At 41.8% G+C, this 17,121-nt stretch overlaps 1 protein-coding gene across 1 annotated transcript in view; it reads right to left on the bottom strand.

Annotated features, from left to right (window-relative positions):
- Positions 1–7,558: 7,558 nt before the first annotated feature.
- ANKRD29 (ankyrin repeat domain 29) overlaps positions 7,559–17,121 on the bottom strand; it is an 80,660-nt gene continuing 71,097 nt past the window's right edge. The window contains exons 7-10 of the mRNA XM_088469512.1: positions 14,065–14,163; positions 11,918–12,013; positions 9,420–9,518; positions 7,559–9,235 (exon numbers count right to left, since the gene is read on the bottom strand). Coding sequence (XP_088325638.1) covers positions 9,146–9,235; positions 9,420–9,518; positions 11,918–12,013; positions 14,065–14,163 — 384 coding nt within the window. The 3' untranslated portion in view covers positions 7,559–9,145. The remainder of the gene's footprint in view (positions 9,236–9,419; positions 9,519–11,917; positions 12,014–14,064; positions 14,164–17,121) is intronic.

Here is a 17,121-nt window from a genome sequence, read left to right as displayed (position 1 = left end):
GCTCGCTATGTTGTAAAGACGCCCCAGGGCCGTTTGCAATGCATCATACGTCATCTCCGCTATTTATTAGATTAATCAAGTACATCGAAAGGCGTCTGAACTGCTCGCAGTGCTTGTGGTAGGTTTTACTTCCCGCAATCACTGCGAGCAGTTCAGGCTAAAAGACAACCAAGTGACGTGGTCGATGACGCTGCTTTGTTAATTATGCACACCCATTAAACGCCCGTTTTGACCGTTTGGCACGCCTGCGTTCAGATCTCCACCTGTTTTCAAGCACTTTCCCCTGTTACCACCCACAAACGCCTCATTCTGTCACTCAAATTAGCAGGCCCTCGCTGTTTTGCGAGCGTACGATTGGTGACTGGTTGGCGCATGCGCATTACGACCCATACGCATGCGCAGATGTGCAAACATTGCTCGGAGCGAGCGAGCGGCCACTTACGAGCGGCTCTGAATAAGGCCCAGTGTTTCATAGATGATAGCTACAAATGATATACACATAAACAGAGTGTATCACTCTGTGGTGCTACCTCATTCTAAAAGGATGTGATATAATCAGTATACACATCTTATTGTATGGAACATTGTAGTAATTCCTCTTGAAGGCTCAAAATCAATAATACATTATTGCCTAAAACAGGGAAATCATAAATCCTGCTAAAACAGGGAGATCATAAATCCTGCAGGTATTAGTATGATCTAATATCAGTAATCAGATTTGTTAAACAGCCTATACATAAGAGTTTCAATCTGTTACTCTTTCTTTAAGCCCAAAAAAATATCATTATTGCCTAAAATAGGGAAATCAGAAATCCTGCTAAAACAGGGATACTTAGGTTTAGGCAGCGGGGAAAGGGGGGGTTACGTTTAGGCACTTAGAGGGGGGATTATGGTTAGACACGGGGGGGGAGGTTAGGGTTAGGCACCCTAAAGGAGGGTTAGGGTTAGGGTGTACAGTTAGGTTAGTTCATACTTACCTTTCAGACGATCAGGATTTCCTTCCACGTTGGGCTGGCACTGCCGGGGTTTGAACCGCCATGCGGTCGGCGGTATTTCATACCGAATGCGTTTAAAACATTATTATAATATCAAGAGGTACAGACCTCTCTGTATCACTCAAAAATTATAATGATATAATATTAAAAAAGGTAGTCTGGATAGAAAAGCAAAAGAGGATTGTGCAGCTGGAGTCAGGGCATCCCAATAATGGATGTGTGCCTTAAACAGTGAACAGGCAGTTTTAAGGGGTTGTATATCTGGTAATATACATAATGGAAGAAAGAATAGGTCACCTCTGCTGTCTGTATAGCACGTAAACGGTGAGGTCCCTGATATTAAATATTGCAGGGTACCTCCACCAGACCAAATGAGTGGGTGACTAGTTAGGAGAAGGGAAATACCTATATAGTGCTGGATCAGTGGTATCCGTGTAGTTTCTCTGAAATGCCAAACATAGTATGTTCCCGTCACCGCCAAGAGGAAATAAAGCTGGACGCGCGTTTCACCCTTGGTCAGCAGGGCTTGTTCACCAGATATCAGCCTCACAACTTTTCTTTTGTATGTTAAATGTTGATTTTAATATTTCACTACAGAGGCAGACATTTTAATTAAGAAATAAAAGTTATATTTTATACATACCCTTTTTCCTGTGCCTGTTCCCATCTTGCCCATCTCTTCAATATGTGCCTTTCATTAGGAACTGTCCCCTCTACATTCAAGCATTATCTTTCTTAAATACCCCACCCTAGATCCTGGCATTATCTTTCTTAAATACCCCACCCTAGATCCTGGCACTCTCGCTAATTTCTTCCCCTTTGCCTCCAAACCCCTTGAGCGGATTGTCTACAATCTTCTTCCCACTCCCTGCTTGGCCCATTTCAGTCTGTCTTCTGTCCTCTCCAGTCCACAGAAACTGCCCTCACTAAAATCTATTTTATATAAGTTTCTAAGGGAAGACTTGGATCATGAGTTGCTTATGGGAGTGCCCAGTGGTCCATGGATTTTGGAGGTGGGTAAGAAGGGAGGCAGAGAGGACTTCCGGTGGGCAGGCATCTAGAATGGCCGCATTTTAGCTAGTCTCCTGAGAGTCATTGCAGAATCTGCCTCCATCCTCCTCATCTACACTGAAAACATGGCTGCATCTTATCACTATAAGTTGTCCTTGGTGTGGGGAATATTTTGGTGAGGCTATTTTCTCTGAGAACAATATTTCCACCGGAGTCCAGCCATCAGCGTGGATGGCCTTCATGACTGCCAGGGCTCCCCTGGCATGAACCTGTCAGCAGTAGTTCCTCCCTCTATACCCCCATCTGGCTGCTGCTTACCTGATCCATTGAGGTGGTGGCTGCTTTTGGGGTTGTTCTGAATGCTTTGCTGACAGAGCCCTGTTATCTGATTCCATTCCCTGCTGCCATCTGCTTTCCTGTGCTGTGAGCTGCACGTGTGGTGACTCTCGTGGATGCCTGTGGCTGCTGGAGCTTGCTGTCTGGGACTCGTTTTGCAATTACTGCTGGTTTTTGGAGCCTGAACAACACTTATCCTGCTGCTTTGACTGAATTGCTACCTCTACTGGAGCTGATTATTGAAGAAGGTGTTGGGGGATATATTTGCATGCTGCCATATAAACTTCCTGTGTTATCAAAAAGCTGCTGAAGTACACCACCCTCGTGTATTGGACATTTAATGGACGTTCCCTGTACTATCTTGCTGAGGTTGGTGGGGACTGTCTCTTCTCAAAGCAGTGGTATTCTGTTATCACTCTATATTCTTTGACTGTTACCGACTTATTTAATTACTCCGTTTATTACCAGTATTCTCGATGTGTAGTGTTTTCTACTAGGTCTTTACTGACTTCTAGTGGTGGGTACTGAATTTGCAACTGTCACTATTTAATGTTTTGTAATCTGCATTTATTTTCTGTCTGTTTTCTAGTGTCACACTATGTTTTGTAATATGTTCATGTCTGAAACTGCTCAACAGGAGACATGTTCTCCCCTACCCCCTGTCCCTTCCATTTTATCAGGAGTGACAGTCATGTCATCAGTGTCCTTCACTGAAGCCTTTGCAAACCAGTTGGCCATAAAGTTGGCAGAGATCTTGCTACCCTATATTGATGCCAAATTTGACTGCATGCTGTCACTCTTAGACCATAACCCTGTTCACTTGACAATCCAAACCCCTGATTTGGGGCATATCCTGGAACATTTGAAAGTCGAAGCCCCTTGTCCACTTTCTCTAATACAGATACAGAAAGATTTAGAGACTGGTGATGATACTCATATTAGCCCTGAAGCTCTGCCTGTTGTTTCTATGCCCATGCATATATTTGAGGGTGCATTATTTACTCCTGCCCCACCATCTTACAGTTGTCTTACAACAATGTACAGTTCTGATGCAGGTCGTGATCCTCATTACCATGACATTTGGGATTTGTATATGGGTATAGGAGCATCCCCGCAGTACGCTACCTATGCTTCAGCACATTGGGTGGCATATAGCAGATACCAGTTCTACTCGATTGGTGCCCACACAAAGCATATGTTGTATATTTTTAGTGGCCTTTTAGGTGCCATTACATAAGCGGTAACTTAAGACCCAATCGTCTGCTTTAAGCAATATGTTACCATATTTCTCAAAAATAATTCTCTGATTTTATGGGAAAATCTTCCTATCTTCATGCGAATTTTATTCCCAGTACACAAACACTTGGCAATTGCTTCCATACCCTTACTACTACTCATGGTTTATGCTATATATATTACCCTGGGTCAGCACTTTTATCCCTGGTGGTCTATATTAGCTCACTGGCTAAGACAAGAAACAGCACTATGTTCTATTATCTAACATTCATACGGTTATCATAACCATTATTGTCTTAACACTGTGAGAGAGGCCGTGTATTTGTTTTTCACATGCTTAGGATTAATTTAGGTTTTATGATAGTTGCATTTTTCACTCTGCCCCAGTAATTTCTGGGTGTAAAGATTTATATTACCTAGGAGGAAAATTGAGAAAAGGTGAAGTTCTGAAGTGTACTCTGATATTTTATATAGTTAATTGAATTATTTTTTTCTCTAGTACTTTGTACTGTTCATTTACATTATTTTTTATGATTTGTTGTAATGCAATACTTATTTGAGATTATACCTTTCAGTGTTTATCACTCTCGATCCTTATTTGCATTATAAAAATGTCAGGTATTACTGTATTTCTATTTTGTATGCTTTGGAACTAATAAAAATATATATATATATTAAAAAAAAAAAGAAGGGAGGCCGAAGCCCTCTTAGTCAATTATGTTCCTTTCACTCCTGAATGAATGATTTTGGGTATCTCTCCTAGTGGGCACCCAAGGTAGCAAAAAATTGTTATTAGCAATAAGCGTGGCAGCAAAAAAGACCATATTACAAGAGTGGATACAACCCACTCCTTATTAATTATATGAGCTGAGGGCTGTATAAGCACAAAGTTATATAAGAGGCCTATATTTGTTAAGGGTTAAGAACCTGTTGCTAGGAAGATTCTTTTGTTGGTTTATCTTGATTGGTTTAAAAGAGTTAGCCTATGGGAATGGTTTGGGGGCGTATACCTTTAAAGGAGCTATTTAAGGGGAGATTTGAATTTGGTCCAGCCTCTTTTCAGTTTGGAAGTAGTATTTGTGTTACCTCAAAGTAAATTTTTCCTTTTCTGTCACATATTCTTTTATTCTTTATTCTTTTCACTTTTGGTTCACCTTCTCCCTGATTATACCTGTCTTTTCTTCCCCTACTGTTCATTCCAGGTTTTATTCATTTCATTATATCCCCATTCTTTCCCACCCCCACCCCCGTTTTTGATTCCTCCCTACTGCCATTTCCCAGTACCCCCCACCCCCATTTGTGAGCCTCCTTCCTACACTATGCCCCATCCCAATAGACCTGCATCCCCCCCAACGCCGGCGACTGTCACCCAGCGGTCACTGCTCCCAGGGACCCAGAGCAGGGGAATTCCCTTGCAGCTCCCTGCCCCCGCACCTGTGGAGTCGTTCCTCATGCAGCCAGGCATTGCTTACCCAGATTACACAGGAGCCACCTCTCAGCCCCAGAATGTGCCGCACACCCGCGGGAACCAGCCGAAGGCCTATCGGATCCTGACGGCAGCAATAAATGGAATGCAGTACATGTACATGTTTCTTGTCCGGTCTCTCTTGTGTCAGTAGACATTACTCACCCAACATGACAGTGACAATGGACATGATTATAATATAATTTGCAGAATACAGATTCATTCTAGTTCACCTGGTCAGCAGGAGATGGATGAAACAGCTTAATTGGCAAGTGTCATACTGGGGATTTTGTTGTGCCCTCCGCAGCAGTAACACACTTAGAATATATAAAAGGCTGATCTTGATAGGACTATGGTAGAAATTTACAAAACCTTGGGCTGGTGACGTGAAACTGATGAGCATTGCAGATAGTTTGGTGACCAAAACACAATATTTACTATGCATCATTTTTTACTGTGTTTTGAAACTCACCATCAGTGTTCTTTGGTTTCTGTTCACGATCATGCCGCAATTCCCTGCTATTCCACCACATAAACATAGGGCTTTAGAAGCGCTGTTCAGATTATGATGAAAAATAATTTAAAAATGTAAAATCTAAATGAGTGTGTCCCCCCAAATTGGTAAAGAGCATTAGGTTTTTAAGCTGGTAATGGAAAAGTGGAGGGATGAGCATGGGGTCCCCACAAAATGTTCACTGCCAGCACTAAGCTTTACCAGCTAGTGCTGGTTCCACTAAAGCAGGGGGACACATGGCATAGTGCCATACAGCCCTAGGCCGGTTAGCACAGAACTGGAATCCCTAGGGATAAGCCTAGGCCAGTCAGCATAAGACTGGCTAAACAAATGTGCCCCCCACATCTAAGAAGAAGCACGCAGGGGGTACTGAGTACCAAAAATATCCCTTAACAGATGATTTCTTTTCTACAATGGCCTCAGCACTATTGCCTGTGATCGGAGCAATTTGCAGGTCAATAGGAAGGAGGCCAAGCCAATGTGTTGCATTTCCAATAGAATCCCATCATGTTGTCACCGCCACCTCCCGGCAGACCCGCAAATTGGGGCATTTTGCCACAAGGGGATGGGGCATAATGACATGAAGTGCCCCACCCTGCCCCCATCAGCAACCTGCTTCATGGTAAGTGTAAGTGTGTGTGAGCAGATTGGTATCTGCTGACATATGCCATGTGGGAGCAAGCTCATCTAGGGTTTTTAAGTAAAACTTATACAGGAAAACTAGTGTAATTCACAGGTAAATATACAAAGAAACATACAGGTGAACAGAGTTTATTTGTAATCAGAAATTAGAACAGCGCCCATATTTCATTGTGTCAGACAAATACACATACATTTTTCAAAAATATTCATACAACACCATTATATTATTGCCATGTGTGTAAAGCCATAGCTGAAATATGTCATTGCATAGAAACACATTTATACATGCTGGCAGAGCTAAAGTATTATTTCTGAATACTATGCAAAAAGTTAAGTATTCTGGGTCCATAGGAGTATAATGTAAGGGGGTTTTCCTATTGAAATTAACAGTTATTAACACATAAGAAAACAGTAACATGTTGAAGAAATATCTTTTAGCTGGATATGTTATTCAGTCACTGAATTGTTAGAATAGTAAGAGCTCTCTGATTGTCCTTTGTCAGGTTAATCCACATACATTGATGCAAAACATTATAATATATAAGCTATAGCCTGCATTCTATTGCATGAGTTACCGCATGATTAGATACTGCACTTTTGGGATGTAGTTGTACAGTATATATCAAATCTACTGCATTAGGAAATATAGGTGTTGCAGATTCTGATATTTTTCCTAATGCAGATGATAAATAAAAGCTAATGTCTGATTGGATACCATGGGTTATACCAGTGGTCTCCAACCTGTAGCTTGCTGTCTTAATTTTGGTAGCTCACCTAGCTGCAGTACTGCCGAGTCAACTAGGAGGAAGTGACCTTTGACGTGTGATCCCCCGTGGAATCAACGCCATGGGTGGAGCCACAGGGAAGCACGTCAGGTGATGCCACAGCCTCTACAGCAATCACCTGACGTACTTCCTCTTGGTTCCACCCACGGCGTCTACACTACGGCAGAGCGAGTGACTCCCGCCCAGCCCTGCTGGAACATCACACAGCAGCCCTGCCTATATCTTTTGCTCCTCTACTGCACGTATCTGCTTGGAGACAGTAATTAACAGTGAAATGTACCTGTGCTTAAATTTTATTTACAGACTACATCAATATCACTGTAATAAATAAATGCATTTTTATTTTCTATGAAACATTTTTTTTTCTCATTAAAGTACTTTCAATTGTTTGGTTATTAATTAGCAATTTTAGCAGCTCTTCAGGAGGTTTCATTTTTCTAAAGTAGCTCACATCTCTCAATTAACATTGGAGACCACTGGGTTATACTATACAGTGGCACAACTAGAAATTTTACTCCCCCCCCTGCCAAAAAAGTTTCTGCCCCCCCCTTCCCCATATATACATCTCTCTGCAAATATGTACTCACAATTTTAGGGGAATGCAGGGCAGTGTGGTGCTGCTGGGTATTCATTCTGCAACTAGCAGCCAATCACAGGCCAAGATTAGGGAAGCCAGATGTACAAAATATAAGTAAATAACATAACGGGTTTTATGCATGTAATGTGGACCTGCAGCAATAGTGGATTTATATGCAGGATCAAGAAAACCTGTGTGTCAGTGTCACTGTCTACTGACGGACACCATGATGCTACAACAAGAAATCGCAGCAGTGGAACGCACACAAGTCTGCGTTCCAGTGCACTCCCGGTAACAGAGCCCAGGAGTGCACGCTCATGGGAGAAGGCTGCTCCAGGAAGTGAGTGAGTGGAGTGGGCGGACTGTTAGGCGCTGCTGCTGCTGCTACTAGTAACAGTCCTGATTTTATTTCCTTTGGTGGAGTCAGAGCTGGTTGTGCCTGAGTCAGTGACTTATAACCCTTTCACACTACCAGCAATAACCCGGGTTATGGCACGTGAATGCGCAGCAACCCAGGTTATTGAGCAGTGCGAAAGGACCCAGTTGAGATACCTGGGTCGAGCGACTGGCCTTTCAATCCGGGTAATGAGCAGGGTTGAACATGGGTACAACTCAGCTCGCGGTGCAGTGTGAACAGGTAAACTGGGTCGCATTCACAGCATAGGAAGATGACGATCTCATATCCAAGTGCTGGTTTGGCACGTAATGGCGGTGACATCATCGACCCAGCAGTAAGCCGGGGTGGGCCGCCAGTCTGAAAGGGGTCTCAGCCGAGTCGCACCCGGGATGGACCCGTGTATAAAATCCCTGGAGCGACCCAGCAATGCGGTGTGAAAGAGCCTGGGCATTAGAGACATATGACCGGTATGTGTGGATAAACCTGTGACTGCATTAGTGTAATCACATTGCATTCTGATGCCTTGATGTAGGTGACTATGAACATAATTGTAGGTGACACCACTGAAATGGGGATGCAGTCTCCACTGAGGCATCAAAAAAGTCAGGCTTCTGAAAAACAACATTATTTTCTACTCCTGCATCATTAGAAATACCTGAACCAGAATTTGTTTAAACTTAAATTACATATATACTTGTTGACTAAGATTTGCAAAAACAATACAATATTACCTGTATATTACCTGTATATATTAATGTCATGCACTAAAGGGAGCTGCTCTGTACTGTAACTGTTATATAAGAACAGTAGCTTCCCCGATTCATACCTGAAATAGCATAGTGGACTTTAGGTTTTCCCTTAAAACAGGTCCCCTTCATATAAATCTAACCTATGACAGATCTTATACTTTCCTTGACCATAGATTTTACATGCTGGCACATATGGTGACCCTTATAGACATATTAATATTGGCATGGCTCAGTACTTACATTAATAGTGTCTTAAGGCTCAGCTGGTAAAGGCATTTGTGGGCTACATATAACTTGAGGTTCTTAAACCTAGAAAGGACAGATCCCTCCCCCTAAATAATATACATTAGCACAATGTAGAGCCAGCTGGATGTCAGACTTGCTGCAGTATAATAGCACAAACCATATTTTTACAAAAGTAGAAATAAGTGACACAATTCAGGGCTGGGTGCTTTTGAATGTTTCTGTTGCCTTCAGGAGACGTAATAATCGTTCATTTTTCGTCAGGTCAGCTGGTAATTCATTGGCCTGAAATAAAAGAGATGCTACAGTATGACTTATTACCTTCTATATAATGGAAATATGTTTCCTCCAATATAAAGTGTTGGTTCTACATGTAAATATAATAATAGTTAACATTGTCACTCGTTTAATCAAGTTTATGTACCTGGCACTTAAATGCTATGGTAATACTTTAATGAAGTGGCAGTACCGTGTTTCTAAGAGTAGTGTTGGCTCCGGCTTCTAATAAAAGGGACACTGATTTCATATCACCACTAAGAACGGCAGCGTGGAGGGCTGTGGACCCATTCTAGTTTAAAGAGCAAACAAATGACAGTGATTAGCAAACAAAGCAATGGTAGAGTTACTGTGGTACCAGTCATGTGATGCCTATATCTGCTGTCTGATACCGGTCTAGTGGATTGTACAGTAAATAGTAGATAATAAAACAGAGTTTTGCAATACACAAATCTAAATACAGGTGTCGGATCCACCGACATACCGGCTGATCAGGCAAGCTTACCAATCGGCCACTCGATGTGTGTTCCCTGACATCACAACAGGGTGGGCATTTGAATTTGCCCCTGCAGCGAGTGTATGGATGGTCGGCTGACTGCCTGTACACACAGCCAGATGCGCCGGTATATTTGCAGATATATCGGCCACCTGCTCTGCTGCAGAGCAGATACGATATGTCCATGAATATATAAAAAAACTGTGGCATTGTCAATGATGGTTAATATAAGACCATAAAATATATAATAAACAGTGATAACAATTATTCTCTAAAAAATTAAAGATATGTAAAATGGAAGATATATAAATAAATATAAATAAATATAAAATTGGATGAATTTTATATTTATTTATATATCTTCCATTTTACTATATCTTTCATTTTACTAAAGGTTAGCTTGCGGTACTCACCATTGAAGTCAATGGTGGGAGCCGTTCATTAGCTGAGAAAGGCGGAGGCTCAACTCTCTCAGCCAATGAACGCTCAGCTCCAGCATTTCTAAGAGAAATGCCGCATCTGAGCCCGTCATTCAGGAAGTACCGTCCTTAGAGAAGAAGACACTGGATGCCTACATGGACAAGAGGACCTCTCCAGATATTGTAGGTGAGTATGTGTGAGTGTATATTTGTGTAATAACGTTATACTGTCACGGTGTGTGTCTTGTCTTTATTTTAACATTTCTTTACAGGTGAACTAGAGGTACCAGAGGGCTCTTAATGCCCCGCATGCTGGTACTTGTGGTTCTCCAAGTACCAGCATGTGGGGGAGGCTTGCTGGGACCTGTAGTTCTACTGTTAAAGACAATGTTATCACTTCTATTTTTACACAAACTTTACACTATCAGCCCGGCACCCACCACCCAGGGGTGCCGGGGATAGCCCTGGGCTATCAGTCCAGGCCTGGGGTGCACTTGAGAGGGGACTTCTTTATTGGGGAGGTTCCCACCTACCCAGGGATCCCCGGCCTGGGCTGACTAGCGGTCAGGCGTAATGCTCTGGCCGGGGGACCTTGAGAAAGGGTTCCCCTGGCTGTGGAATTACACCCCTGCTAGAAAGAGTCCGTTAAATACAGGAGACCCCCTACTCACCCCTGTATTTCCAAAACCAGGGCCGACTTGCTTAGCCCAGTGCTGGTTGTGGTAAATACAGAGAACCTCTTCGTCTTTTGTCCCTCGTATTTACACAACCATGACTGTCTCTGAAAAGTTCAGGGCTGGTTGTGCTTTTAGAGGGGGATCCCACATCTTTTTTTTTTAATTTTAACACTTTTGAAGCTTTTTACACACATATGCCTGCACAAATCTCACTTATCTGTGCATGAATCTGTGTCGATCAGACCTGCTCATGCTAAAATCGAAAGCATGAAACAGGTCCATTCATTTGGGGATTTCAGATCAATTTTGTGTTTGATTTCAAATAGAATATTAGTAAATAAGGGATTTGTGTGTTGGGCTATGTAAAAGTACCAATGTTTTTGATTTGATTGAAATTCGTTTTTATGTTTGATTTGATATTCGATTTTGCCTTTAGTAAATTTCCAAATGCAAAATTGAATGAAAATCGAATGTCAAATCACACTAAAATAAAAATCAAACATTAATAAATATACCCCATAGTCTCCAGTACATATGTAAATACCCTGGTGTTTCATTATTATATATTTGCTCATTAGAGCTTGCTATGGAATCTCTCTCTCTCTCTCTCTCTCTCTCTCTCTCTCTCTCTCTCTCTCTCTCTCTCTCATAGAACTTCACATTCTGGTTTACATTAATAAACTTATATTACTGCCTGAGAAGCCCACATCCTCTACCACATGGTAGAAGAAGCTGGTTAATATGGCAGGTGAGTTGATTAAGTTAAAATGTCTAGATGGTATTCTTATTTTTCTAAAAAAATGATTGCGTTGGTTGGGATGCCCGTACACATTGGTCTCTTCCAGCAGATGTCTTTAGCACTTCATTTATTAGTGGTGCCGCATTCTATGAATATATTCTCAGGCTAACATTTTAGTTTGGGAACCTAGCTAGCTGCTATTGGGTGTGTGTGTGATCCAAGTACATTGTTGTGCTCATTTAAAACCCATATTTAAATGAGATACCATTTAAATATGGGTTTTGCGTGAGAGAGTGTGCTTTACAGAAGTGTCTTATATCCCAGAATACAGTATGTTACTGACATTATTACAGTTCTTACCTTCAAAATACCAAGTGTAGGTGAGAACTTCAACATTTCTTCTATAACGTCACTGAAGCCCTTAGATGCAGCTTTAAATAAAGCTGAGGTGCCATCCTGGGGACAATGGAATTATACATTGGACATGAGAACATCACATGCACTGCCGTGTTTCACAACCATCATACTGTTTTGCACCATTACAGCAAGATGGAGAGCTACAGGTTGTCTACACTCCTAAATATCCGGTTTTACATTTTTCAAAATGCCCAGTCTACTCAGGCCCAGTACTCTGGAAGGCCCAGTACTCTAGAGGATAGCCAATCATGATCGGTCTCTCATCTATGATTGGCTGAGTGGTGTAAGAGACTGCTCAGGAGACGTTTGTGCGGGAAATGTGTTTATTATTATTATTATTTTTTTATTATTTCTCCTCTACAATTCCAAGTTTGCCATATGATTACTTGGATGACAAACAAGAAGATTTTAGGTAAGTATTTATTATGAAGAGCATACCTACTACCTACCCACCATTTCAGTTCTTTATAAAGGCGGCCCCATTATTTTATTATTTTATACAACGGTACATTACTATTTTGATTTTTTTCAAACTGGGGGCATTACTATTAATTTTTGGTATACTGGGCACCACCATTTATTTTTTATAATCCCAGTAGCACCATTCTTTATTTAGAAAATACTGGGAGGCACAAACCTTTATTTGGAAAATAACAAGGCACTATTTTTTCTATGGAAATGTACTTGGGGGTCAATCTTTCTTTATTTGGAAAATACAAGGGGCATCATCCTTTAGTTAGTTAATATTGGGACAAAACTATTTAGTTTATCTGTAACATGGTTTAGACAGTAACAATAATGGCACTACTATTCTATGTTTTATTTTATGCAGGATGGGGGCAACAAGTATGCAGTGCAATATGTAAGGTAAAGGAACTGGACTTCTCACGGCACACTGCAATATGTAAGGTAAAGGAACTGGGCTTCTCACGGCACACTGCAATATGTAAGGTAAAGGAACTGGACTTCTCACGGCACACTGCAATATGTAAGGTAAAGGAACTGGACTTCTCACGGCACACTGCAATATGTAAGGTAAAGGAACTGGGCTTCTCACGGCACACTGCAATATGTAAGGTAAAGGAACTGGGCTTCTCACGGCACACTGCAATATGTAAGGTAAAAGAACTGGGCGTCTTACGGCACACTGCAATATGTATGCTAAAAGAACTGGGTCATCTTATGGCTCACTGCAATATGTAAGGTAAAGGAACTGGACTTCTCACGGCACACTGCAATATGTAAGGTAAAGGAACTGGACTTCTCACGGCACACTGCAATATGTAAGGTAAAAGAACTGGGCATCTTACGGCACACTGCAATATGTAAGGTAAAGGAACTGGGCTTCTCACGGCACACTGCAATATGTAAGGTAAAGGAACTGGACTTCTCACGGCACACTGCAATATGTAAGGTAAAGGAACTGGGCTTCTCACGGCACACTGCAATATGTAAGGTAAAGGAACTGGACTTCTCACGGCACACTGCAATATGTAAGGTAAAGGAACTGGGCTTCTCACGGCACACTGCAATATGTAAGGTAAAAGAACTGGGCGTCTTACGGCACACTGCAATATGTAAGGTAAAGGAACTGGGCGTCTTACGGCACACTGCAATATGTATGCTAAAAGAACTGGGTCGTCTTACGGCACACTGCAATATGTAAGGTAAAGGAACTGGGCTTCTCACGGCACACTGCAATATGTAAGGTAAAGGAACTGGACTTCTCACGGCACACTGCAATATGTAAGGTAAAGGAACTGGGCGTCTTACGGCACACTGCAATATGTAAGGTAAAGGAACTGGGCGTCTTACGGCACACTGCAATATGTAAGGTTAAGGAACTGGATTTCTCATGGCACACTGCAATATGTAAGGTAAAGGAATTGGACTTCTCAGGGCACACTGCAATATGTAGGGTAAAGGAACTGGGCGTCTTACGGCTCACTGCAATATGTAAGGTAAAGGAACTGGACTTCTCACGGCACACTGCATTATGTTGGATGATCCTAGTGTCAATGCTGAAGAACTGCAGTCACAGAAGTTTTGAAATGTTACTGATTGATATTGACAAGTCACCGTGTATTTACAATGCGAGCAGCATCTCGATCAGCTCCTCTCAGCAGCAATACTCTCACAAGCTCACTGTATCCCAGCTGTGCAGCTATCCAGAGAGCAGTGGTTCCGTCCTGTGGCAGAAAACATGTTGTTTATGTTATTTCCTATCCATAAGAAAAGAAATGGACTGTATAAGTGCAGTTTACATTTTTCAATTATGACATTTGTATATATTTGTATATTTGGGGCTCATTTAGAAGCTGATTCTGAGTTTTGAGCAAAGCAAAAAAAAAAAAGCAACTTTGCTCTTGTCAAAAGAGGGAGGAGGGCAACAGCAGCAGTAGTCTCCTCTGTCTGTGAGGGGGAGCGATCACACCGATTGCATCCCCCCTGGATTTGCGCACAGCACCGACGCTGCAAAAAAGTTTTTTTTTCTGAGTGTGGCCACGCCTCCCACAAATAAGTCATACCCCCTTCACCCCTTCACCTGGCCTCGGCTTTCTACGACCATGGATAGCACTGCAGGTGGGGCATTTATGTGCAGAGAGATTTAGATGTGAAAGGGGCGTGTCTAAGCTGAAGTCTAAATTGCAGTGGAAAAATAAAGCTGTCCAGCATTTGTGGGCTACCTGCAAAAGCAGCCAGTATTTAACCTGCATGCAAAGTTCCTTTACTCTCACTCAGAATCAGCCACTTAGAATTAAACTCAGTTGTATGTAGAAAGAACACATAGAAAGCATTCTTGGTTGGTTGAGTTGGATGTATCTGAAAATTTATCTAGCACACAAAAAACTGTATTTGTACCCGATACACTCCAGGCATACAGTACAAGTATACAGTAGTAAATGCAAAAAATTGCATTAACCTATTTATTCACAATATAATAAAATAAATGAAGTGTCATATACACAAGAGAGAATATTGTCTTGACTGTTAGTAATAAACACCTCCACTTCTGCAATAAGCGGCCCTCCAGCTGTTGTTGAACAACAAATCCCAGCATGCATTGCGACAGTTTTAGTATGGTCAAATAGCAAAATTGTGGCAGGGCATGTCGAGATGTGTAGTTCAACAACAGCTGGGGGGTAACCTATTGCCCACCCCTATCCTAAAAGGATATCTAGGGATACATCCATGTCTGATTGCAAATGTGTTAACAACACGCCCTCTCCCTTCTCACCGTACGCTTGCTCGCTTATTCCTGCCCCTGGCAATTATCCAATTCTAAATGAATACTACCATCTTTTCATAATGCACCTCTTTATACTGTATATATCTATTACTATTACATCCCATCAGAGTACATAATAAGTAGAACAACATATCAGACCAAAACAAATATTATAGCTGGGCTATTTTTTTTATTATTTATTCAATTTGCAATATATAGTTTTGTTTAATACAATTAACATATTCCTATTTTCTTTACATCTGTGAAATCACCACAATGCAAAAAAGAGTGGTCTGTGGTTTATTATATACTTCTATCATATGTCTGTAATCACACTTCTCATAAGGTTTCAAATGCTGACCCTAGACAATTGTAACAGTGTAAATTATACTATAAAGCTGCAGGTATTGCCTGCATTAGAGCCCATCCAATGCAAACACTAGTAAGAAGTGACCATGGTCAGACACTGTGTCAATGTGACATACTAACTGCATACTCTAAGGACTGCCACCCCACTTTTCTTACATGTAAACAAATAGACTGTAATATGCCACTCATTTAGTTTGATGAATTCATGCTGAATATTTTTTTGAAAGGGAAGAGAATAAAGTGAGTAATCACCGTAGCCCCATACATCTATTTGTCTAACTATGTTAAAAAAAACATTGTAACCAAATGTTGCTACATTTAACCAGGATAGTCTTTGGAACAATGGGGCAGATGCAGAGGAGTAGCGTAGAACCATGGCACCCGGAGAAAGTGCATGTTGTAGCGCCCCCCCCCTCCCTGTACTCAACTGTGCCAGTGGGGTATGGCCAGCCTGCGGGGGGATACTGAAATGAAGAGAAAAACAGCAAACAGTGGCAGTATCACGCTGGGGTATGGAGGTCCCATTGGGGGAATAGAATGCTTTGGTGATGCACTGTCTGACATTAAGGGGCACTGCTTTATTTATCTATAGCACCTAGGATTTTACTTTTATCTCCTTTGAATCATTGTTATTAGTCAACAGAGCATATTGTATTATATATTCTGATCATTTAACTTAAATTGACAGAATACATGTGCTAGAGTGAGATTCCACAGGTGCACAGCTTATTACTGCAATTACTGCCCCAAGCAGCTATCACTGGGATGGGGACACCTATGGGAAGCTCCCTTCTCAGCTATGCTCCTACTTCACAAATATACATTGCACCTATATTAATGTGAGTACAACTCACCATGTTCTGTCTACCACCATTACTTCAGGTCTCCTAATACAGTATTTTTTAAAAGACCTTTCAAATAACACTTAGTGGTAATGCCTGGAAACACCTCATTACTTTATATAGCAAAGCAGTGACTTTTTTTTAAAAACTCATACCTGCCAATAAGAAAAGGCTAGTAGAGGGGGTGGTGACAGAAGCCAATAAGAAAGGAGAGGAGAGGGGTGGTGACAGAAACCAATAAGAAAAGGAGAGGAGAGGGGTGGTGACAGAAGCCAATAAGAAAAGGAGATGAGAGGGGGTGTGACAGAAGCCAATAAGAAAGGAGAGGAGAGGGGTGGTGACAGAAGCCAATAAGAAAAGGAGAGGAGAGGGGAGGTGACAGAAGCCAATAAGAAAAGGAGAGGAGAGGGGTGGTGACAGAAGCCAATAAGAAAGGAGAGGAGAGGGGTGGTGACAGAAGCCAATAAGAAAAGGAGAGGAGAGGGGTGGTGACAGAAGCTAATAAGAAAAGGAGAGGAGAGGGGAGGTGACAGAAGCTAATAAGAAAAGGAGAGGAGAGGAGAGGTGACAGAAGCCAATAAGAAAAGTAGAGGAGAGGGGTGGTGACAGAAGCCAATAAGAAAAGAAGTGGAGAGGGGTGGTGACAGAAGCCAATAAGAAAAGGAGAGGAGAGGGGTGGTGACAGAAGCCAATAAGAAAAGAAGAGG

This window comes from Taudactylus pleione, unplaced genomic scaffold, assembly GCF_031769625.1.
Source record: "Taudactylus pleione unplaced genomic scaffold, aTauple2 ptg000093l, whole genome shotgun sequence".
NCBI classification, from domain to species: Eukaryota; Metazoa; Chordata; class Amphibia; order Anura; family Myobatrachidae; genus Taudactylus; species Taudactylus pleione.
This window is presented reverse-complemented; position numbering and strand designations above follow the sequence as displayed.